We start from the raw sequence: 24,478 nt of genomic DNA on the forward strand, positions 1-24,478 counted from the left end.
TAGGCTGATAACCTGTGGGACACTGCCCAGGATCAGTTGACACAGACATGGTCAAGCTTACTTTGGTAGTTACTTGCATGATTGTGCTCTGCCATATATTGATTTCTGACATGCCACCAAACTGGTACTAAACCCCAAGGGTTTGGAGAAAACAAAACCCCAAGAGAATTATGTGTAAGGTATAGTTTTGAGTATTTCCCAGTAAGAAAAAGTGAGATTTTAGCTTATACGTTGCATTTGTTACACAGCTCCTTTCTTCATCAGTTTTGCTAGGAGCTGGATTGGAAGGTTGCACTAGAAACACCATTGTTTAATTTTTTCTGTATGAGTTTCAAAGTGTCTCCAGATTAAATAATAGAATATAGGGATGGAAAGGACCCCAGAAAATGATCTAAACCAACTCTCTGCTTAAGGCAGGATCACTTATCCAAGCCAGGGTTTCTCAACTGGTGGGATGTGTCCCACTGGTGGGACACAAAGCTCCTCCAGGTGGGACTTGGGTCATGGCAGTGAAATTGGAAGTGCCACAGTGAGACTTCAAACAGCCACTGGAGGACCCCCTGCTCTTCGACTGGCCTCTGGCGGCCTCTCCCCCCACACTCATCGGCCGGTGGGACCAGGATTCTTTGACCTGAAGTAGGTGGGATGTAAGGTGCAAAAGGTTGAGAACCGCTGATTTAAGCCTTCCCACCAAGTATTTGTCTGACCTGCTCTTAATCTTTCAGTGATGCAAATTCCACAATCTCTCTAGGTAACCTGTTCTAGTGTTTAATACCGCCACAGTAGAAATAATATCCTAATATCCAACCTCAATTTCCGTGGTTGCCATTTAAGGCTGTTACTTCTTGTCACATCCACTGTAGAGATGGAAAACAGTCCAATCACCATCTCATTAACAACCTTTTGTATTTGAAGGCTCATCAAATTCCCTCTTTAGCTTTCTCTTCTCCAAACTAAATAGTCCCAGTTTTTCCAGCCTTTCCTTGCCTATTATGTTTTTAGACTTTTAAATATTTCTGTTGCTCTCCTCTAACTTTTGCCAATTTGTCTCTACCTTTCTTATCGCGCAGTACTCAAAACTGGACACAGTACTTTAGCTGAATGAAGTAGGGTGGTCTGATCCTTTAAGTGGGGCAACCAGTCCTTGGGTAGGAGCCCAGCTGTAAATGATTAGCTAGCAGTTAAAAGTCCAGGCAGGTAGAAAACAAGGAACTTGATCTGGGGAAGGAACAGTTTACAGCCTAGCGGTGGACTGAAACCCAGAGGAGCTGCCTTCTAGGAAGATCCAGAGCTAAAAGGGCCCTCTCTTGCTACCTGGACAGAGGCTGAAGATTTGCCTTGCTCATTTTTCTGTTTGGGTTAAGAATTACTGTTCGTGTTATGGACTGTTGTTTGTTCTAACTGAGGAGCTCCTAAAGCGACAAAGCCTGCCTATGCAAGCAGACATATCTAGTACCCACTTACCACAGGGCAGAATTATTTCCCACGACTCGCAACACTCTTGCTAATACATCCTAATGGGCCATCTGCTTGGTGGTTGTTGTTGCAATAACAGCACATTATTGATTCTCATTTAACTTGCAGTCCGCTAGAGCCTCTAGGTCCTTTTCATTACTACTGTAGTCCAGTCAATAGTTCCTCAATTTGTATGTGTGTGCTTGATTGTACCATCCTAAATAAGATATTTTGCTTTTATCCATATCAAATTTCATGCTCTTAAGTTCATACCATTCCTTCAATTTATCAAAGCCATTTAAATTCTAATCCCAGCCTCCAAGGTGTTGTCTACCTCGCCTAGCTGGGTGTCATGTACAGTTTTACTAAATGTAGTATGTATACACTAAATTCCATCCTTCAGGTCATTATTGAAGCTATTGAACACTACACCCAGGATAGACCCCCTAGGAAACTCCACTTGATATCTCTCTCCCAACTAGACGCTGAGCCATTGAAGACTACACTTTGAGCACAGTGATCCATTTCAACCACCTATGCACTCCCCTTACAGTAGTTTCATCTAGACTGTATTTCTGTAGTTTACTTATGGGAACATCACAGGTGATAGTATCAGAAATCTTATCCACGTCAAGGTGCATAATACTCACTGCTCTCGCATCAGCTGTTCCTCATCACCTTGTTGTCTTCTAGGTGCCTGGTGATTCCTCAGTACCTTTATGATATGCTGCAGTATTTATTTTAGTTATCAAGGTTAGATTAAGAGGATATTGTGGGTGGGATGATTTCAGCGTGGCTGTTACAAGATGCATAGGTGTATGATTATGAATGATAGCAAAGCTTGCCTTCATAATGGCACTGTCACACCTACCATTTTATGCTCTCCAAAAAGATCATCTAGAAGGACAGGAGCATAGCACAGGAGATTGCTTGTCAAGTGTCTTCAAAAACCCAGCATCAAAGACCAATCAAATCCAATGGAAACTGCTCTAACAGGATGATTATGAACATCCCAAGAGTAAAGGAAACCCCGGAGAGTAAGAAACAGAATTAACAGAATCCCTTTGCATTTCAAATGAAACAATACAACCTACCTTGTGAAGGCGGACACAGGCATACCACAGGTCTAAACAGCACGTTCACATTTCTAGGCCAGTCACAAGCTCCTTAATTAACCCAGTAGCAGAATTTTCACTAAGTAGCCACCTGATGACATAGTTTTGTCCATCATGAAATATATTTTCCAAAACAACTTTAACCTTTATCTTTATAGCTTTATCTGTGCAAGTCTTACATACTACGTCCCTAGCAAAGCTCAGTTCAATCTGTACCCTCTCCCAGTGGAAACTGGCAACAATGAAACCAATTATTGCCAGCTAGAGTGGTGTTTTTGTAGCGGGATCCCCAACAGCTTGGTTAAAAAAAACCATTTCCCCAAAAAATAACCAGGAAAGCATTACAGCCATGAGTAGGGCTGGATGGGTAAATAAATTAAGTGCCCCTTATCATATGCATGATCTGTTGTTCTCAGAAGTACTAGTGATGTGGGGACTATCAGATTTTTCCTTTGTAAAACTCAGGTAATTCTAACATTTAATCAAAAAAAAAAAATTCTGTATTCCATATACCACAAAGTCAGTGGCTAAAATAGTTCAATGGACCAAAAGTAAGAATGAGAATATTTCATTTCTAAATTAACAAGTTACAATTTAGTACATAATGATAGTGACCAGAAGGTACCATATGGGGTTAGAGAACTGTACTCAGGCCAGCTGTGCCAGATGCTAATATGATCCTTGATGAAGTTTTCTGAAGCCCTATAAAGAATGCAGGGCGGCTCTACAATAATTAATGATTGTTTTCCAACATGTGATTAACATCATAAACATCTGAGCTATATCGCTGGAATCAGACAGTACCAAGAGCCTCACCCGCAGGTAATAAATACAGTCTCAAGACTAGTGGGAGCAGGTGGGTAAGGTGGAAGGGTAGAGCCACCCTCACTTTCCTAGATGGCTTGGCTGAATGTCTGGGCAGGAAGCAAAAGCAGCCTGCAGGAAGAAGTTTTCATGCCTGGGCCATGCAGCTGACCAGCCGAACTTCAGTGATAGAACCGCAGGGCTACAGCTGGGCTATGATAATTCTCTGGCTAGACACTTTATTCCAGAAAAAAACAACTTTACTATGGCATACGTTCCCTGTATAGCCAAACCTAAAGACACCTGTGAGCAATATGGTAATTAGGTTAGCCAGAGGGAGATGAGAAAATCAAGCAAGAAAGTTAAATTAATGATAAATGAAACTATGAAACTTATTCCTAGATATTTATGGATGTTTTGTGCATATTTTGGCACCCTGAGCTCAACCACAAATCCTTAACACCACCCACTTTAGTTCTTAAAAACACACTTCAGTTGTGCTGCCTACAGTGACTTTGGTGGACTTAGAGAGAAATCCCTGTAAATGTTTGCCTCCCTTCCAACATATTACCCATCTGTGCATAGCATACGAGCAACTGGGGAGACTTTAATGCCTGAAAAAACACTTAACATTTCATAAAAGGTGCTATAAACAAATGCAGGCGATTTTTTGGCCTACTCATTCATGAGTATTCTTGCCAGCAGATGGCAGAAATGATCTCTGGATACTGGCAATTCTGATGTACTTGTTCAAAAACGTTTGAGTCATCTCTGAATTAAAAAAAAAAAAAAAGAGGGAAGGCTTTTGGGGGCAGGGGCTGGTCTTACAGACACTCAATGAATTTGTTCACTCAGAATATTCAGAATATGCAGGGATCTTCCTTAGCCTGGCTTTAAGGAACATAGTCTCTTCTCGACTAGGAAAATAGAAGCTTTAATCAACACCGCCTCTCTCAAGGAGCAGAGGGGATCTGTGCACCCCTAACCACAAGTTCTCACTAACATGATTCCCCTCTAGCACAACTGCTTCAGAAAAAGGCCCCCCACCTCAACACAAAATGTCAAGCAGTTGAGTATTTATTTAACCCATTGCCACCATGTTTTCCATTTACTCCTGAAGCATAAGAGACACCTGTTCTTATCAGGCTACGAATACAATGATTTGTCCTTTTTCAGAGAATATTTCATAGATTTTTAGGGTCAGAAGGGACTTCAGTACATTGTAGAGTCTGACCCCCTGCCCTGGGCAGGAAAAAGCACTGGGGTCAGATGACCCCAGCTAGGCGTTTGTCCAATCTGCTCTTGAAGACCGCCAAGGTAGGAGTAGGCTCCCGTGGAAGCCGATTCCAGACTCTGGTAACCATTGCTGTAAATAAGTTCTTTCTAATGGCCAGTCTAACTCTGCTCTCTGTCATTTCTCATTTTTTGTCAGCATATATAGGGAACAGCATTTGTTAGGTGCAAGGTGGACACTGGCTTAATGCCATTCACATCACTAAAGCACCAGTATTGCACCAGAAGCAGGGTTTGATTAAAGGCTTCCAGAAGCATTGGGGCATTTTCACACTCCATCACAGATCACAGTGCAAAGAGGAGTGCAATTCAACACTCCGAGTACCCAGCAGTCTGAGACGAGCCAATGGCGGGTTGGATGCACAAGGAAAGAAAAGCTACTGATCACCGTCACTGGAGTTCTTCTAGTTGACTGCATGCATATTCCACTGTGGACGTACAGGCACTTCTGCCCCCAGGGCTTTAGGGTCTTGCTGGTGGTAAAATGCATTCTTTCTTGCTCCTTTTGCTCAGCTGGTCCCTCAGCTCCCATTTGTCAGCCGCTTCCTCAATTCCTGCCCCTGGGTCATCACTGACTTGCCTCCTGCCTTTAGTCTGTTGCTCCTGAGATGCTCAGCTGTTTCCGTAGCTCCTGGCTGCAGCTTTCAGCTTGCCTACTGACTCCAGCTTTCAGACCTGTGTGTTATAGGTAGCCCCTAGACTTAGCTGTCCTCCTTGTCAGCCTTTGGCTCACTTCTGATTCCAAAACTTCACCGTAAGCAGTAAGCCAGGCTGCTCATCTCCCAATCCTGTTACTGACATCAAAGAACTCCTGTTATGGGTAAGTTTCTTCTTCAGATAAGTTGTGTCTGTTCACATCCCTAAACCCAGAGGGGTCTCAATTTTACCTGGAGGTGGCCTTGGAACCGCAAACAGCAACTGCAGAATCACTTTACCAAAAAGGCCTAGGAGACTTCCATGGCAGAGTAGTGCCTGGCGAAGGCGAGTCTAGAGCTCCAGGTGACCACTTTGCAGGTGTCAGACATGCAGATGTTCCTTGGTCACTAGGAGTCAACTTGGGCTTTAGTTGGAATGAGCTGACGGCCAACAGTGGGTGGACCTTAGCACTCTTATAGATATTAGACTCTGATGCATGCAACTGGACAGTGCCAAAGTTGCTGAACAACTTCTGGCAGAAACCTGGGGCAGTTCTCAACGAGTTATTATTTCCGCAAAGACCAGTATTGGACAGTATTGGAGGGGTCAGATCAATACTTGGTTCCCACCAAGATGGTGGCCACAGTAAAGTCACAAAGGGGAGGATGCAAACAGGTTGCCATAAGTTGCAACAACAATTCCAACTTGATTATGAAAACTAGGTTCAGAGCATCTCGAGGAAAATCCAGCCTGAAAAGTCAGAGATGAAAGACCGGCCTTCCACAAGGACATGGTGAGCCAGCACAGCAGCGAGCTATACCTTACCTGAGCTGAAAGGTCTTCATGCTTCAGCTCTAGGATACAGTTCAGTGCAACTGGGATGGTGGCATCACAGAATATTCAACACCAGGCAAAAAGCTTAGATAAGCCTGTCTAAGCTATCTAAGCTAGATAAGCCTGTCTAGTCAAGTCTTTCCTGCTGGAGGTGACAATGTCTTTGACATGGGATGAGAAAATGCATGCTATTGCAGAGGATCTTCTAGTAGCTATGCTGAGAGGTGCAAATGTGAGCAAACTGGAGTGGAGTGTCCTCCTTCTGTACTGGATGAACTGGCCTAGGAACAGGGAGTGTTTTGGGAGTGCGTATTGACATCTAAAGAGATCTTGGAATGAGAACAATCTCAGTCAGGCTGGGTGCAACAAGATCAATGACACCAAGTCCTGCCTCATCTGGTAGGCAACAGAGATGAAGTCCCCCTCTGGAACAGAACTGGCTCCTTTTGTTGATGTCTGAGACAAAGAGGTCAGTCTCAGGGTTTTCTCAGTCCACACATGACCTGAAGAATTAGGTCCTAAATTCGTCACTTGTGTGCCATGGTCACAAGAACATTAGTGAAGACTCCTTGGCTGTTAAGAGGCCAAATGGGAAGAACTTCAGTGGTTAATTCTCCTGGCTCATCATGAAGCAGAGATTTATTTTGGGAAGTTTTGGAAGCAATAAGAAAAATCACATCTTGAAAATCTAGAGTTGCAAACAAGTAAAGATAGTGGTGAATCTTCCTATCTTGAACTTGAAAAAGTTCTACTTTTTCATCCACAAGCTGAAGTCCAAGATCGTAAATCCCCCAGAGGAAGGAAGAATGAGACTCTGGAAGTGAAATGCATCTTTCAACTGTCCCATCAATGATTTTTCCTGGTCACTAAGGAATGCTGTAGAACGCCCCAACTCCCCCGAGTTCTTGTGGGGAATATGCAGAGGAGCAGCAGAAGAATGACAAGATTGTCACTTCCCTGAATAGGGCTGTAAGGTCTTTTTAGGTGCAGCTCTGAGGACCCCAAGGGAGGAAAGGGTGGCTCAGCAGTCCTTGATAGTATGCCAGGCCTCAGTCTTGGAGCTGAAGTGCTTTGCTCCTTCAAAAGGAAGGTTCCTTCACTGTGTTCTGCACCTCCCTCGGCAACCTAGAGGCTGGAGCCAAGACTAGAATCACAAGACTGCAGGCACAGCCATGGGACGTGATCCACTGCACCCAAGGCAGCCTGAAATGGCATTTTAGCCACCAACTTACCTTCAAAAAGCAGCAGCATAAACATATCCCTTGTGGCATTTACCAACTACTTCTAGACTCCAGGTGATTTTATACATTATAGAATATGGAAGTTGCATTACACCAAGAGACACTGGTAATTAGCCAGGTTGAAACACTGCCTAGTTTAGGAATAAGACTTCTTCTTTATTCCTAGGAAGAAGGTGGCACACAGCCTTTTGGACTCTATTTTGATGTATTGCAGAGCATTTTGCTTATTCATTGTCCTCTCTAGCAAAAGAGGAGGGGGTAGGGTCAATCTCAGGGTTTGGCAACCTTCTGCCTCTTGCATCATGGTGGACAACTTTATTGGGAACAGACTGCTGCTATTGCTATCTACCAGTCTGTGAAGGCTAAACCACTTCCTCCCAAGGAATTTGCAGCGTCTGAGTAAACACCTCCCAAGGTCTTGGAAACCTCTGAAGTCATCCGCCTAGAATGCGGGAGGGAAGACGGCAGTTGCATCCAAAGAAAAAGGCTAAATAAAATGGGTTAGTATCAAACAAACTGCTCAATCTGGAACCCAGACATGGAGTATTCACTTAGCTTGCAGACTGTTTTGTGTTGGACACCAATGATGCTGAGGTAAAGAAATGGCAGCCTAATCTCTACAATCTGCTACTGGAGTCGTCTGGTAAGAAGCCTAATGTAACAAGGGCCACGCTAGGATGGCCAAGAGAGATTTTTGGAGCTATTGGGGGTCCGTGGAGCAGGGGGTCCGTGGAGAAGGTTCAGAAACTCTGGTAGGACTGTATTCTTCACCAAGCGAAGCATCAGAGACAGCTGCTAGCAATGCCAATGGACACTACAGCAGGTATAATTCTTGTAAGAGGGGCTGGTGTCTCCAGGCTTGATGGATCTGCAGTCTGTGCTAGAGGAGGCAGTCGAAGGAAGAGATTCCAATTCTGCTGACATCGAAGTTACTCAGAACCACGTAGCCCCATGCCACTGCTGGAAATGTCAATACAGGGCAATGGCCAGAGGAGGTTGGGCTCTTAACAGGACAATTTCTACGTAACCAGAAGGGTCTACTTGAGGCTACCAGGTCTTGGAACAGGCAGGACAAAGAGAAGATGGTTAAGCAGTTTCCTTAAGCGTGGGAACCTTGTTTTTGAAATCATGTTTGAGTTCATGCTCAAAGTCTTCTCAGGTACAGAAGGGAATCAAAGGCCTCTTTGATTGGGAAGTAGCGCCTTTGACACAGCCCCCTACGGACTCCTATACTCTGGAATTAGAGGCTGGCTTCATGGACTTGCCCAGCAGCTAATACAGAGCCTGATCCTGCAGCTCTCCCCTAGCCTGGGAAGTTAACAAAAGGTTTAGAACGGAGCACTTCTAGAAGTATGGAGCACCCCCCAAGGCATACCGGCATAAAACTTGCTCATCTATCACAGACAGCACCACTGCTAAATCAGAAGTCTTAAAACTCAGGTATCCGGAAGAAACTATGATAACTGGCCAAAAGAGACTTTAAGACTTAAATCTTATTTTTAAAATTACAGTAAGGTGAAAAAGTAGGCCTTGCCAAACTGAAGTGCCATGAAGCAGAGATTCAGAAAAACAGCCCTGGGAAAGACAGAGAATGAGAGGGAGGGAAAACAGCAAGGCCAGTGAGAGCAATAAGGGAAGTGGAAGGGAAAAGGTGGGGGAGGAGAGGAGATCCATCTAGAGCTGATGTGGTTGGAAGGAGCTGGGAAGCAGGAATTATGTGCTGTCCTTTGAAGCTCTGGTGGCTGATTTCCTTTTTATACCTCATCATAAAAAATTATATGCATGACTGAAGTCACAGCCGACTCTCTCAATACCACACATCTAAATTCCAAAATGCCCACTGCATAACATCTGCAAGCCCCCCCCCTCCCCCAAGTAAAATCAACGATGACCTCTGTTGGTACAAAGCAAGCTTGGGATATTTGGGGAAAATAAAGGTAAACTGAATGACGCACCCTAAAGCCTGAGCAGAGGCAAGTTTCATATTTAGTTTTGAGCGCTCAGACTTAATCTAAAGAGACTGCCTTTTTGAGACAGTTTCCTTGTTCTCAAAATAAGCGTTGTATCATGTGATACTATACCCAATAGTTCAAGCAGGGGTAAGTCTCCCATGAATGTTATTGTCTTCGTTCAAATTATTTCAAACTGGGCACATTTACATGAGATATTTACTGCGGAGCGGCCTAATTAGCTCTGCAGTAAAGTCTAGGCGTCTACACATGCTGCCTATTAGGCTGCAGGAAACTAACACAGTGCTGTAAGTTACTGCTTGTGAAATACAAGCACTGTTCTGCGGCAGCATTATTTACTGTGCAGCAGCAACATGTAGACATTGGCTGGGGTATGAGCGTGCTTCAGTGTGGGTCTGCCTGATGGCTAGTCCTGCACTGAAGTACCCTTGTGCCCCAGCCAGGCCCTCCGCAGTATGTTAAGCCAGGTTAGAGCACTCCTGGGCAGCAGGCTGACTCCCCGGGTCCCCTGCCAGCTGGAGCTGCTCTGACCCAGTTCAATGTGCGGTGATCACAGGTACACGTGTAAACACAGCACCCAGAGGAAATAACCTCCAGTGTGACATGCACTGGAGTTTATTGTTTTGCAGAACTGCATGTATAGCTGCACTCACAGACTACTTATCTTTCTCTTTACATGGTCACCCCACCTGTATGTACATGCTAACTTAACTAGCAGAATCAGTCTGAAGTAAAAAGGTAAGAGGGATTTCAATTAGCTACTCTATTTTCATAAGCTGGACCCACCAATCCAGCTTCAGTTTTCACTGATTTCATAAAAATTGGATCAGGCCTTATGTTAATGAGACAGACTTTAATGAGACAGAAGTTAACTACTTCTGAAGTGCTGAGTTTAAAGAGAGGAGACCAGCCAGTGGAACGGTGCTTTTCTGCATCTTAAAACATTTAAAAAATGCACCATGATGAAGTTGCTCATTAACCATCTCCCACCAAAATCAGAGTTGCAGAAGAGAGAATTTTGTTTCCCAAAAATCAACTTTGTACTTTCATAAACACCAAACACAAAAGTCAGATCATCAAGAGCAAAACTTCACAATATGATAGCCAGAAAAAGGTTACAATTTTTCCTTTTAGTCAATGAGCCAAGCCAAACAACAAAAATCACAACATTGTATATTTTATTTAAATTAACGAATCTACATTTTTCCAGGTTGCTTAAAGCATTTTGTAAAAAGTGAACACATCCTAAACGAAACCAAACACAAAAAGAAAACACATTTTAATAAGACCCATGGACTGGTTCTGGGACATATAAGTAGGGATAAGTAGTTATGCAAACAGAAAAAGATATCTACATCGTAACAGACTTGTGAGAGACGCACAAGATTTGGTTTTAAAGCTGCAATGCCCCTTTTTGTAAAGAACCTTTACAAAATACAAATGTTACACTAAGCTATAAAAGAATTCATGAAGGCATTTATTCAAAGTACATAAATATTACATACAAATCTGTTAAAAAGAATGTTCAAGTGGCAAAGTCAAACATTCAAAAATTACAAAAAGTTACATGTACAGTTGCCTGGGTAACCTTAATTTGGTGTCCTTTTGCATATGCATAATGATACTAATCAATTACATTGCTGAACACTACTTTTCTCTACAGGAACCTTACTTCTTAATATGTTATCATCCTCCTTTGAAAGTGTAGTCCTTCCTGGAGACAAACGAACCTAGCACTAGGTGAAAATTAATTTGTTTCTGGGTGTTCCTATACTGTTAGCCATAGAAGCCAACAAAAACAACACTGCAACTATAGATAAACTTCACCTCCATTTTACAGATGGGAGACTGAGGCACAGAAGTTATGGCTACAACTGTCAAAAGCCTTTGATAATTCTGGATGCCCAAACTGAGTTCTAAAGCCTGATTAAGATTATTTAGCATTTTTGTACTAGCCCTTGTGCCTAAAGCACAGCCATGTTTGACTTCAGTTGGAGCTGTTCAGTGCAGAACACGTTTGCAAATACGGTCCCAGCTGGAACCAGGGCCATCACGAATGACAGCGGTTCTATACACAAGGACATTCTTCATTACACATCCTCGATTCATCCACAGAGCATGTACTGTCCTATGCTTCACTGAGGCAAGGCTCCTGCAGGAAAACAATTACACTGATCACACAGTTGAAGACACTATTCTAATAAGACAGCATCTAAAGAGAGTGCTGCATTAAGGTTACACAGGCAACCTTCATCACCGCATTTCCTAGCTTCCGAGTGCTTGACTTGGTAACCTCAGTGTTCTCCTAACAGGATGCACATGCATGCGCACGCCTGCACTTTCCCAGAATTCAAAAATAATTGGGCGGGGGGGAGAGTTTTACATGACGAACTTTCTACAAAAGTTATCAGCAAATTTGGAACCTTTATACACGGGCTGTGGGAGGGCAGGGGGTGCTTTAATAAAAGTGGCTCCAACCGCTGCACTAATTAAAGCACCTAGAGCATCTCATGCATCAACATCCCTGCCCTTAAAAATCATGGCGGAGGTGCTTTAACTAAAGGTCATTCAATGAGCTTTAGTTAAAAGTGCCCCCACTGCCCTTTTTAAGCATGGGGACGCAAATACATGAGATGCTGGAGTCTGCTGGAGTGTGGTAATTACCACACTCCAGCAGACCTGATTAGTCGAGTCTGCTCTAACATATTATAAATTACAGTGTGTTGGAGCAGCCTCGCTGCTTGTGTATAGGCACCCTTTAATTTCAAAATGCAAATCTCTGCCATTTGAGGAAGTGACAGCAGTAGTAGATGGTCATCGAGGTGGCCCAAGCCTGAGGGGTGAGTGAGCATTATTAGCCAGAGGATCTGGTAGCTGCTTCCTGACAGCAGAGGAATGCAACACTCCAGGTTGAGGGTCATGTGCCCCAGCAGGCACAGACCTGTCCACGACCTGTCCACCCAACCCCGATTCTTATCCCCTGCTGCACCGACCCCATTTCATCTTTGCATCCCTCTGCTTCAGACACTTTTGCCCAGTCCCCTCCTCCCAGCCATCTTTTCCCCACTTACTGCTCCCATAAGTTCTGAAAAAACAGAGCTCTTGTATGGACACTAGTTGAAATGGGAACGCTAGATCCTCCAAAGAACACACCTCCGCCCCTGGAGCTGCACGGGCTAAAGAGGACCTTGCTGCGTTATTCCTCCCAGCTTCTACAGGTGGCTCTGAGGTCAGGTCTAGGAGCAGAGAGACTGTCACCCTTTCACTCCCTGCTGGCACCTAGACATCACAGAAGTGAATGAGCCACACTGGAATATAGCAGCAAGAAGCCAGTTGGGGAAACCAGAAAGGGTTAGGGTTAAAGGAGCCAGAAAAGGTTGGGAAAGTGCAGTGAAAAGGATGGGAGTGAGGGGGCAGTTACTGGCAAAGCTTCCTAGTAGCCAGTCCACATACAGAACAACAACCTACTCCCCCGTTGCCAAACGCTCTTAGCTCAAAGTCACACAAATCTAAAGCCCTGAATGTGGCTGATGATTCAATTCTGAGGGTCAACATGCCTACATAACAATGTAACTTAATGTATGTCATCGTTTTCAGTTTGAGATTATTCAAGTAAGACATTGCACAAAGAATAATACTCTGTGCATGGATTTGGCAGGGGCTGGGCTGAGGTGTAGAAGGGTGGGAGCAATATGTGACCACATCGTGATGCATACACACAGGGGGGCCAAATTAAGGCTGCACAGACCAGCTGAGCTCTGGTACCTCTTAACTTTTGAACGTCGACTTTGTAACCTTAGAGTTTTTCTAGCATAGCTGCGTGTGCAGTAGAGAATACATATCCCTCCCCTCAGTATAACTACACCATATTAAAAGAAAGTTTACAAATGTTCTATTGAGTGCCACTGCTCCATGAAAATATGCTATAAATACTGGGCATTTTTACAGTGAGTTATTTCAGACATGGTTCGTCAAGAGAGATGCCGCATCATTCTGGGTACTTGTACTTCACTTCGTCTGCAAGCTGAGGTGTTCTTGGAGTTATTCCTGGGCCTCCTTCCGAGCCAGTTTGTAAACTTCTGTTGGTCCATCAACATGGGTGATGGTGGTGGTGAGCTGCAGCTCTTCCCCACTGTTCACTCCCAGGTCACCTGAAAGACAAAGATGTGTTTTAGACCAATGTGCAGAAAAAAGGCTGGACGCTTAAACCACAAGTCAGCTCCCACTGCCCCCAAGCTTTGAATTTGGAAGCAATAAAGCTTTTCTGAAGTTAAGGACATTAGTGCTTTAAGCAGTTTAAAACAGGGTGGACAAAAATCGACTATTAAAAAATATGTGATTTATTTATTTTTGTTAAGATACTTCAAAAAAGCAACCTATATAAAGATACTTTTAAGATATATTAATGGTCAAAGGGATTAAAACTTCTAATGATATACTACTTGAGAAGATATTACTCGATGAAGTGTCTGAGAAAGAACTTGAAGAGTGTGCAGAGTCTAGAGAGGAAAATTGTAAACCTGAGTCCACAATGATCCAGTAATATGTGCTTGTGTGATACCAGAAGGGACTGTCTCTACGTTACAGAAACAACTGATACATTAGGAAATGCACACAGCAGAATACTTACAGGAAGTAGCAGTAAAAGCTATAACAAACAGAAAAAATTCAAATGTCTAGTATGCAGCTTTGTTGCGGACAATGCTACAAATACATCAAAGATGAGAAGAAAGTGAAGAAAGCCTTAAGCTACGGCTGCAGTGCTCATTTGATACAACTCCTAGCCAAAGACTTCAATACTCCAGAAATAAAAGATAATGTTGTTGAAATTGCAAAATGCTTTCGTAACAGCCATGTTGCAGCAGCTGCTCTGAAGAAAGCAAGAGATACCAAACTAACTCTCCCACAAGACGTGCGATGGACCTCTGAAGTGTGATAAGGAGCCTGACAGCCAGGCAGCATCCCATAGCACATTGCCTCCTGACTTGCCTTCCTCTACAATTCATCCTCTGAGATTCACTCCCAACTTGACTGTCTTGGGGTCACAGGCCCTGCTTGTCACCTGAGCTTAAGTGCTAGAGCAAAGGCACGCCATTCTTTTGGACCATGGCCCTGGACATTTGGCTTCTAGATCCTTGCCGGGCACAAATTCACCAAGTCCTACTCCATTGCAAACTCTGGGATGGATTGAGGGTCATCCAATGCAGACTAAGACCACTATGAGAAAGCACCAGCCAAAGCCCTAGACTACAAGCAATCCCAGTAAAGCCCTGAGGAGTACCTCCTTTTATTCAGGACTGCTGAGCAGATGTACAAGCCATTGGGACTGGACAGCTCAGATGACACCAATACCCAGGAAAGACAAGCTGACCATTCTGCTACTTCTCACCAATCTAACTTCTTGATCTTTCAGTATCTAGGGCCCAGCTGCCTAAAGGGAGCATCTCCTGGACAGGTTGCTTCAGCCTCAGTCTGATCCATCTTCCTTTATGCCAATCACTGGCCTGCTAGACCCTCCCAGTCTCTAAAGACTGTCTTTCCTATCACCTGCTATAGGATGCCCCTCCACAGGGAGATCATGCTGGCCATAAGAATGCAAAAACTGTTGGGAGTTCACAATGGACCAAATAAGACACATTTTACAAACTCCCTGATCTGTTTATTCTCTTTTCAGGGTCAACACCAGCAGCTACTGCTGCTGCTATTGAGGTTCAAGGTTACAACTTAAAACTGGAGCTCAGCAAGTATCCAGGCTGAGGAGAAACAGGAGCAAGGAGATGTTTGCAGACCTAGTTGCATTAGAAGGGAGAGCAGTGGCTGCAGAGGGCTAATGTGCTCAGATGGAGTATCACCAAGACTGCTGTGCTGACCTGGTCGGGAGAGGGATGTGCCAGCCCAAGCACAACAATGTTGAGAACACCAGGGAGGATACAGACATGGTGAGGCAGACTATGGAGATGCAAATGGAACAAATCAAAGGGCAAACACAACAGTCCCTCATATCACCCTCAACTGGCACACACAGTGTGTCCAAGTGCCCCTATATTTTCTTCCATGGGCTCAGGCTTATCCCTCCATGTCCAAGGACAGCCCTTCATGCTCTAAGACTTCCATACCCCCATTGAAGATATCTTCAGGATACACATAGTTTCTCCCACCTGTACTGTCAGCAGGCTCTGACTCTTCCTCTTCAATAAAAATCCTCAGCCCACCCCTGCCTTGGGCCAGCCCTACTACATCCTCATGCCAACCTTCTCTACTTGGGTAGAAGCCCTGGGACCTGTCCTTCCAGGAAGCCTTGGGGAAGTACAAGCTGGGACACCACCCCTCAACCTTTCAGGGTCTCTGCCACTACTCATTGAGAAAAAGCAGCATGATAAAGAACTCCAGTCCCTTTGATCCCTTGTCTGTGGGGGATGTGGTAAACCTGGGCTTCCCTTATCTTCAAGGTGCCTTCCCCCTTTTACAGTTGACAAATTGCTCCTACCATAATGTACCCTGGCCTCCAGAGATTATGCAGCAAGCTGCCCAAAATGATCATCCTGCAAGTACAACCCGCTGGTGTCCGGTGTACCATCCACCATGCCTTGAGATGCCCCAAAAGCACACTCTGCAGTTCTCCACACCTGCTTGACTGCAATAAAGATTTTCTGCCTGGCATCCAGCATAAATTTTATGAGCCACAGAAAAGGCTGGTACAATCAGGACCAGAAATCACAGGTAGTGAGGCATCTTCTATATCCCTATGCTAGTGGTGCTGCAGACAAACTTTCCCCATCTCATCAGGGGACCAGGGGCACCAGGCTGGAGTTCCTCAAGGACCAGACATTGCAGACCTTGCCTTACCCAGTTCAGTCCATATATGTGAAAGCAGTAATCACATGTATGGAGTGAACCCAGTGGTCTGTGATGCCTTGCAGTCCAATAGAGAAGTACTCCAGTCGCGACGTGTAGGAGATGCATTGTGCACCCCCGAGAGCGCTGGTGCAGCCCAACAGGCAGTTCTCTCCACTTAGGTGGCGGGCAGAGGAGGCAGGAGCGGTGTTCCCCTGCAAGCACTCGCTCGGGAATGGGGGCACCGGGTGAAGCACCACTGACACTTCTGGGAGCGCCACTAGCACTTCCCAGCCGGCGTGGTGGCCACAGGGGAACCCCTCTCCCCCAGTCGCTGACTAGCTGCTGGGGAGGGGAGGGACATCCCCTTCCCTGCTCCCCTCCCCACTCAGGTGGCACCAGTTGCCCATAAAGGAAGGACTCCCTGCTATTTACATAGTTCAAGCCATATGATACTTGACACAAGATAGCAACGTGCATGATATTGATGGTCCTGGGGCAGTTTGGAAACTCCATGTAGGTAAATCCAGTTACTTCTCGTAGGTTAGCGAGCCAGACAGTACTACCTTCTGGAGGATGTGGTTCACCCACCATGGGTACGTGAGCCATGGGTTTGCCCACTGAAGTGACTGGAAACAGACTGGGAGCTGTCAGGCGTTTCCAGCTTCGAGAGGGCAATTACCACCTACTTCTCCCTGTTCACAAGTATTCTCAGTATGGTGCTTTGCCTCTAGTGACCTAAGGAAGGGAGCACTGGTCCACCCTTCTGCTTCTACTGCTTCTCATCCCAGGTCCACTTCAACCAGTCACTGACTCTCCGACTCAGAAGCAAGTTGTAAGCAGTCTGCAAATAGCCCTAGAAAAGGCCATCCCACACTGTGTTCTTTAGTTCTTCTTCTGGGGCTAGTTTTCTCAGACTCATACAGGCCAGAAAACAGCTTGAGGAAGCATTTTTCCAGTGCCTGGGTCATTGGGGCTGCCCTGCCATGCTACGACACACCAGCTGGCAGAGCCATTCAAAGAGGATAGAACGGAGCTGGCAATTATTTTGGGCAGAGGGCCACTTACCGAGTTTTGGCCAGCTGTTGAGGGCTGCATGGGTAGCCCTGCCCCCTGACAGGTGCCCATTCCCTCCCCCCAGTCTTGCCATCTTGGGACCGGAAGTCCTGCCCCTAACCTCTGACTTTTGCCACCAGAAGCGGCATCCTTTGGGGAAGAGGGATTGCCATCTTAGAAGAGGAAAAAACCCAAATTCTATACTAAAAATCAAATACTCATAATAATATATTTTAATTTAATTTGTCTGGATGTGTATGTGTTTGTGCTGTATGTGTAGAAGAGATTTCATAATAGCTGAAAATGCAGTCTTACTCTTGTATGTTGTGTGCAGGGGTGTTGGGGGGTATGGGTACGTATTTGTGGGGTGTGTGATTATGTGTGGGGGTGGGCTTTGCTGCTTCTGGGTCCTGCTGTGGCTTCCCCTAGGGTTCTACTGCCCCTGGCTCCTGTCATATTTGGGAGCCAGGGGAAGATATATATTAATTTTCTAATTTTTTTAGGGGCCCCGCAGGCTGGACAGAATGGCCTGGTGGGCCGGATCCACCCAGTGGGCCATAATTTGCCCACCCTTGGGATAGAAAGAATAGCCAGGTAGACACAGGCTCTTTGCTGTGTGTTGAAGATTGGAGCCAGTACCCTCACCGTGCTGCTCAAAGACTAACGGCTAAAGAGATAATAGCTACCCATCCATGCTTTGCACCTGCACTAGGAATGTAACCGAGGTAAAACTGACCAGCCCTGCAACTGCAGGAAGCACAAACCAAGAGCCTGAAGGTCAAATGTCCAGAAGCTTTGCAATTTCTCCTGGAAATCTTCACAGGCAGCCAAAGGATCATGGTCACGAGCTGCTGGGCTCTGCTCACCAGTTCCATGGCAGCAGAGCAGCACGACACCAGCACCAGCTCCAGCAGCGTGACACTTCAGCTGGGAGCAGGGGTGTACGTCTATACACTACTGATGTGCTCAGAATTAAAAGAGTTTCAAATAAAGGTTGAATTTGAAGCAATTTACATACATGTTTGTCCATACCTTTAAAAGGATCTCCACAAAACCTAGCATTCAAATCCATTTAAAAACCAGAATCCCTTGCAATGGCCTCAGTTTACTGTTAGGCAAAGCTAAAGTCAGAGAACTACTTTGATACTGAAGGATAATTAAAGGTGAAATCAAAAGTAAAAATGAAACTGATAATTCAAGTCTCAAAACATTTATTTCCATTTCTCCTTGCTTCATTCCTCTACCCCTTTCAAGCAGAAGTGTCCCTCAAACACTAAACCACTAAAGTTGGTCAAAAAAGCTCTGATTTCTGAACACGTCCTCAAACTGAAAAAACGGTTTTCAAAAATCAGCAAATTGAAATAACTAGTTTTGACAAACTGTTTTATTCGATTTCTCTTTATCACCTTAACATATAATACAATTTAAGGAAATTCTGTAATAAGACATTTCAAACATAATAAAAATGGGAAAAAGGTCTCAAAAGGTTCGCTCTCTGAAAGTCAGAACTCTGATTTTCCCTCCACAAAATTAAAATGATGGCAAAAAAAAAAAAGCATGTACTTGTTACATGTTGTTTTCCACCAAATCTGTATGTTCTGCGGGGAAAACATGTGAGATCTCTGACCCAGGCTTATGCCCAATATTCTCCCCTGCCATTTTGCTTTTTTTTGTACATGCAACTATTTCAAAATAACCAGACAGTCCAGTTTTACCATTTGATTGATCTTCACCATAATTCTTGTGTGACGGAGCGTATAGGAACATAAGAGCAAAGACGTAAAGGTTCCACATCCCATAGATGCCTGTGAAGAAAGCACTGTTCGCTTGTATTGTGAGGTCCCCCCATTTCCAGTGGCCTTCTGTCACCTGTCCATAAGAAAGCAAAAATTCAGTAGGGACAAGTAAGGGGAATTCTCTTATGTGGAAGCTCCAAGGAGACAAACAAAAAGGCTTTGAACAGAAAATACAAACAGACACTAAGTACACACTGGATACACACAAGTATATAAGTGAAGCCCATGCTATGGGCCTCTCTCTTGCCCCCAGCTACAACATCATTTATTAGAAATCTCCCTTAGTCTAAATTTGCTTCATAAGAAATGACAGATGTTATCTTAAGAACAATAGATCACTACAGTCACTGATGTTTTTAGGAAGAAGATACTTATCAGGATACTACTTGGCAGACATCTAGTCATGTCTGAAACTTTACATGTTCATAAACCTTTATAGAAAGGATAAACAGCACAGACAATGTGAGAGCTAAGGAGTTGTCTATCTTATGATGGGGACCTATTCCTAATAACATCCACCCACAGATAGAGATGAGAGGTTCCAATGAGTTAAGAAACATTAAAAAATTATTATTTAATTTTCAAAAAGGTAATTCCAAAAATCAGTATTTTGAGCACATCAAGCTGTGCACCTTTTATTGCTGCCCTCCACTTCTAAAATGAAGTTAACAAAAATGCTTAAGGGTCACAACAACTTTTAAGCACAACTCCCCCCTCAAAAAGAGCGGGGGAGCCTTGCTTTCTAGGAAAGCCATGGTAGAGCAACAGTCTTTACGCAAGCAAAAATACCAAACTTGATAACAGTTGCTGGACAAAACTGTTTAATGCCCATACACACTGAAGTAAAACTAAGTATGGGCTGGATGGTGAAGCTAAGGTGGAATTAAGTCACTTGCTCTAGGTTTTTAGACCAGAATCATATGCTGCCATGTTCTCTTCCAGGACTTTTCATATAATGTAATCAGTGCAGTATGTTGGAGGATACTTTGCTACGTGCAACTCACTAGAACAGTTCACAAGCATCAAAATAACCAGACTCATTTGGAGTTTGCAAGAACACACCCATTGTAACCAAAGTCTTCAGTGCACACGTATATTTGGGCTTGCTACCTATGTAAAGGCAGATAGTGATCTTAACACAGGACCTGTCATTTTGAAAGCCTAAGAATCAGTCAGAGCAAGTGGAGTTATTCTCATATGGATACTCTGGGAAACCAAGAAGCCAAAGTGTTTTACTTGTGTGTCAGGCTAGGTAATGGGCATGGCACAATAACTATTTTTAAAGTGATGAATCTATATAATGTAAATTATACATGCGTTGGTTATATCCCAGCTTGGAGAGCAAAGGCATGCATGCACATTGCAGGAACCCAAACTAGGTTAAAATCATTATGGCTACAAAAGTCAAGCACACAACATTTTAAAAAAGCTTGTGTTAATGCTGCCTATACTTTATATTCCATATGCATTTTTAGTCTTTAGTTGCATGATCTTACATTATCTGGTGGGGTGGGGTGGGGAAAAGGGAACCCACTAACTAGAGTTACTAGGTAAGCTTATTTTCCTCCTTCTCCGCCCCACCCATTAGTTTTTAAAAAGTGCAGGCAAAAGCCGTACCTCTTTTCACACCATTTTTAGCTGAAGTTATCCAAAATTATTCATCCCAGGCAGGCATGAAAAAGTTAGCCTCCAAGTTGTAAACAATTAAAAACAGGTTCTCATAATGGGAAATGCAGGCCAGGGTAACCTTAAGAGGCTGCCAGCCCTGCCTAAAATGCAGGCCTGTTCTCTCAAAATTAGGATAACCACACTGCCAGGCAAGCTAGGAATCTGAAAGCGCACTCACCTGACTGACAATGAAGAAGATGACTGTCATTGCTGCACAAGCCAAAGTGATGAGCATCAGAAACTTAAACCTAAAAATCAGCCCCTATTTAAAGAGAAGTGCGCTTGGTCACAGGAACAAAACCCACACAATTACATTTTTGTAAATGGCCGAAATAAAGAAAAAAGCCCCAAATCAGAAAACCCACAACCAATCCCCACCCCACCCCTCTCCTATCTTGCACTGATACAACTAATATTTTTACTTTTCAAAGAACTTCAGCTGTGACCCCAGCAGACCCCAAATATATGGACATTGATATCTTTGGGCCATTATTTGTGTGCCCAGGGACCTCTGAGTTCCTAATACTGATGGCTAAGGGCACTTTTTGAACATCTTTCCTCTGTGAGAATAATAGTCCGTGCTGTCTTCACATTCACAGAATACATCAGTCTCTCCATGTGAGGAATGAGGGTTCGCGAGAGCTAAGCAGCAAGTTAATCTGCTTCCCTTAGTGTAAGTTCACAACAACCTTGGGATGAGTTCTCCAAAATACTTTGCTGGATAAAAGGTAGTGTGTGTAGGGACAGGCAGAAATGGGGGATATCCAGCTGTACCACAAAATGCTTGGATTTCTCCCATTGGCCTTGCTGATGTACTTACTACCAAGATAGCCATTTTCAAAGAAAACAGGAGAAAGCTCATCGCCATAGGTTTAAATTGCTCTCGTCACGACTGTGAAGACCAGATTTAAGTCTCAGTTAGATGGGGTCCTTTAACTGAGGGAAAACCCAAGATTAGCCCCTAAGGGACTTCAGGGCTGTCAGATGACAACACACGCTGTCAGGTGGAAAGCAGCTGCTGCCAGATGCACCTTCAGAGTTGATGGAAGGTCACTGTGTGTCAGGTCAGGAGTGTCAACCTCGCGCTCTGCCCCAGGCTGGGTCCAGACTGCAGGACTGACAGCAGAGGTAGCAACTATGGTGGGGCAGATGGCCATGAGCCAGGGGGTCACTGCTGAGGTGAAGGCAATGCAAGCAGCGGTAGCCCAAGTAGCAGCAAGACAAGTGGGGCTATGTTGGCCCCCTGCCACCAAGGGGCATAACCACTGGGGCCCCAGGATCCACAGTGGCAGGCTATGCCCACCACTAGCCATGCCGCTAACTTCCACAGCCCACCAGCAGCTTGGCATGCCTGATAGAGCAGCACCACGTGGCTCACAGGTCATGTTTAACCCACTTTAAGCCTCAACAGAAAGGTCTCTCTGCTCTCTCTGGAACAGATCACCTCGCAGAGGTCATATTTCTTGCCCAGAGCCAAGGCAAGAACCTGCTCCATTTTCCTCCTGGTGTGTACACCTATTGAATCTTTCTCACTATGGCAAAGACATCTTCAATCTGGGCAGAACATTTTTGCTCCATCTGCAAGAGCCATCTAGCATCCAAGCTGTGAGATGGAGACAGAGATCTGGGTGGAATGGATACCAATTCACAAAAGAGCAAAAAAAAAAAAAAAAAAGTTAGGATGGCTTTGACAGCATGAGACCGCTAGCAAAATAGAAAGTCTTTAAAAATGTAAGGGAAAAGAAAAGCAATACATTATTTTGCAGATACATTATTAGTAAAAATGAGAAATCAGCATACTGAACACAAATATAATACACAGCATTTATCCAAATAGTGGTGTCTAACCTCATAATGAAGCCTGCGAGCCTTGCTCATTGCTGGGAGGCTGGATTGTTTCCCACTGATGTTTCTGAATACTTGAAAGACCATGAAACACAAGAACAGAAAGTAGAGGCAAAGGCAGATTCCTGCAACTATAATAAATGCCATCTGAGTGGTAGAGTTAAAGGAAACTGTTACAGGACAGAGTGGGAGACTGAAGAACACAATATGTTTTTCAAGCACAATTATTCTAATTCAGGCTTCTAACATATTAAACAAATTTCAAGTTAAAGCTTCCACCTGAGTGACAATGTTTTCTTACCAGTCCCCAGTGCCAGGAATGATGCTCTGTTGTTCCCAAGCACTTGACATAATATTAATGAGGGATAAAATATTAAAACTCCTGCAGGCTAAAAAGGCTAAGCTGGAATTGTCACTTCTGCTCCAGTGCTACAAAGACATGGTGCTTGACTGAGATCCAGAGAAGTAATCACCAAACAAAATGCCATCTTAAGAAGGACTTTGCACAAGGACTGCGATGCAGGGGAAGCAGAACTAATCACATTAGCTTGTCTCAGCCTGGTAATAAAAATTAATGGCAGTTGAAAGCACTTCCAACATGACCAAGTGATTTCAAAAAGCAATTCATATAAATGCTGTAGGAACATATTCTCAAGAATCAGCAGTGAAATGACTTGCTCCAGAGAAAAACCTGCCAGGACAGGAAGGGTTTTCAGAGCAGGAGGGGAAACCATAAAGGGTACAGAGAACCGCATTTGCTCCAGGATTGCTGTGTAATAACACCCATATCTTGATGCCTGATGTGCGGTTTTCCAGATTCCTGGTACCTTGCAGCTCAGGCTAATCATTTAAATTTAGTGGTTCTCAACAGGGGATCTGCGAGAGCCTGTCAGGGGCTTTGTGCTGCTACAGAGTGGAATTGTCCCATGTGCCCTCGTTTTCAAAAGGCACGTGGAGCCAAACCAAGGAGCTGCAGCAGAAGCACTACATTATGAAGACAGGCACACCACTTCTGCTTTTGCTCTTCCTGGCCTGGCTTATGCCGAGAAGCAGGGAGCAGCTAAAAGCAGAAGCAGCACAGCTGCCTCGATAATGTAACACTGCTGCAGTTTCTTCTCAGTTAGACTCCAAATGAATCCTGGAAACAGATGCCAGTGCCACCAGGTAGAACCGACCTGCGTGCAGTGAGAGGTGCTCGGGACAGTACAATCTGTCCCACACCCTTCTTTCTGGGAGGCACCACATAGGGTCAGACCAGGAAGGACTGCAGCAAGAGCACACACTCCTGCTACAGACACTTCCCAAGCTGACCCTGCGGGAGGTGCACAGCACAGTTCCACCTGGCTACCGTGACAGTGGTATATGATTATAAGGATTTAATCAGTAATGAATTAATAATTAGCAATGCAATTCTGTTTACAGTATAATGTTCATAATATTCGCTTTTTTTTTTTCCCCAGTGGGGTGCTGAAAAATGTTGAAAAGGTGTGGAGGGGTGCCTCAAGTCTCAAAAGGTTGAGAATCACTAGTTTAATTACTTCCCCTCTCTTGAGACTAGTCTTTGAATTCATCTTTGCCCTGAGATCTTCCTGCTGTACTAATAAGCACCCTCCTAGAAAGCCACAGAACTGCTGATCCAAAGTATATTCAGATCTTCCACTAACATTAAAGTAATTTAGAACTGATTTACTGCTCTTCAGGTGTTTTCAGCAGTTCAGAGTACTTGGGAAAATCATTTTTTTTTTATTTTAGTTACTAAAATGTCTTTCCCAGTCTTAAGTGAGCAATACTCCTCAGAAATAAATGGAAGGATACAGCCAGCTCCGTGCCAACATCTGTTGTCCAGATACTGTAGAATGGGTTTTTCAGTTGTACCCCTCTAGAAACAAGAGAATTTAAAAGCAATCAAAGATACCATCCAAAAGCCAACA

At 44.3% G+C, this 24,478-nt stretch overlaps 1 protein-coding gene across 1 annotated transcript in view; it reads right to left on the reverse strand.

Moving 5' to 3' along the window:
* Positions 1-10,509: 10,509 nt before the first annotated feature.
* The window catches only part of WLS (Wnt ligand secretion mediator), a 66,941-nt gene continuing 52,972 nt past the window's right edge, over positions 10,510-24,478 (reverse strand). The window contains exons 8-12 of the mRNA XM_090047970.1: positions 24,363-24,426; positions 22,551-22,694; positions 20,881-20,964; positions 18,954-19,107; positions 10,510-13,499 (exon numbers count right to left, since the gene is read on the reverse strand). Of these exons, the coding sequence (XP_089904096.1) occupies positions 13,390-13,499; positions 18,954-19,107; positions 20,881-20,964; positions 22,551-22,694; positions 24,363-24,426 (556 nt within the window). The 3' untranslated portion in view covers positions 10,510-13,389. The remainder of the gene's footprint in view (positions 13,500-18,953; positions 19,108-20,880; positions 20,965-22,550; positions 22,695-24,362; positions 24,427-24,478) is intronic.

This window comes from Crocodylus siamensis, chromosome 5, assembly GCF_052110815.1.
Source record: "Crocodylus siamensis isolate JL-2025a chromosome 5, ASM5211081v1, whole genome shotgun sequence".
In the NCBI taxonomy this organism is placed as follows: Eukaryota; Metazoa; Chordata; order Crocodylia; family Crocodylidae; genus Crocodylus; species Crocodylus siamensis.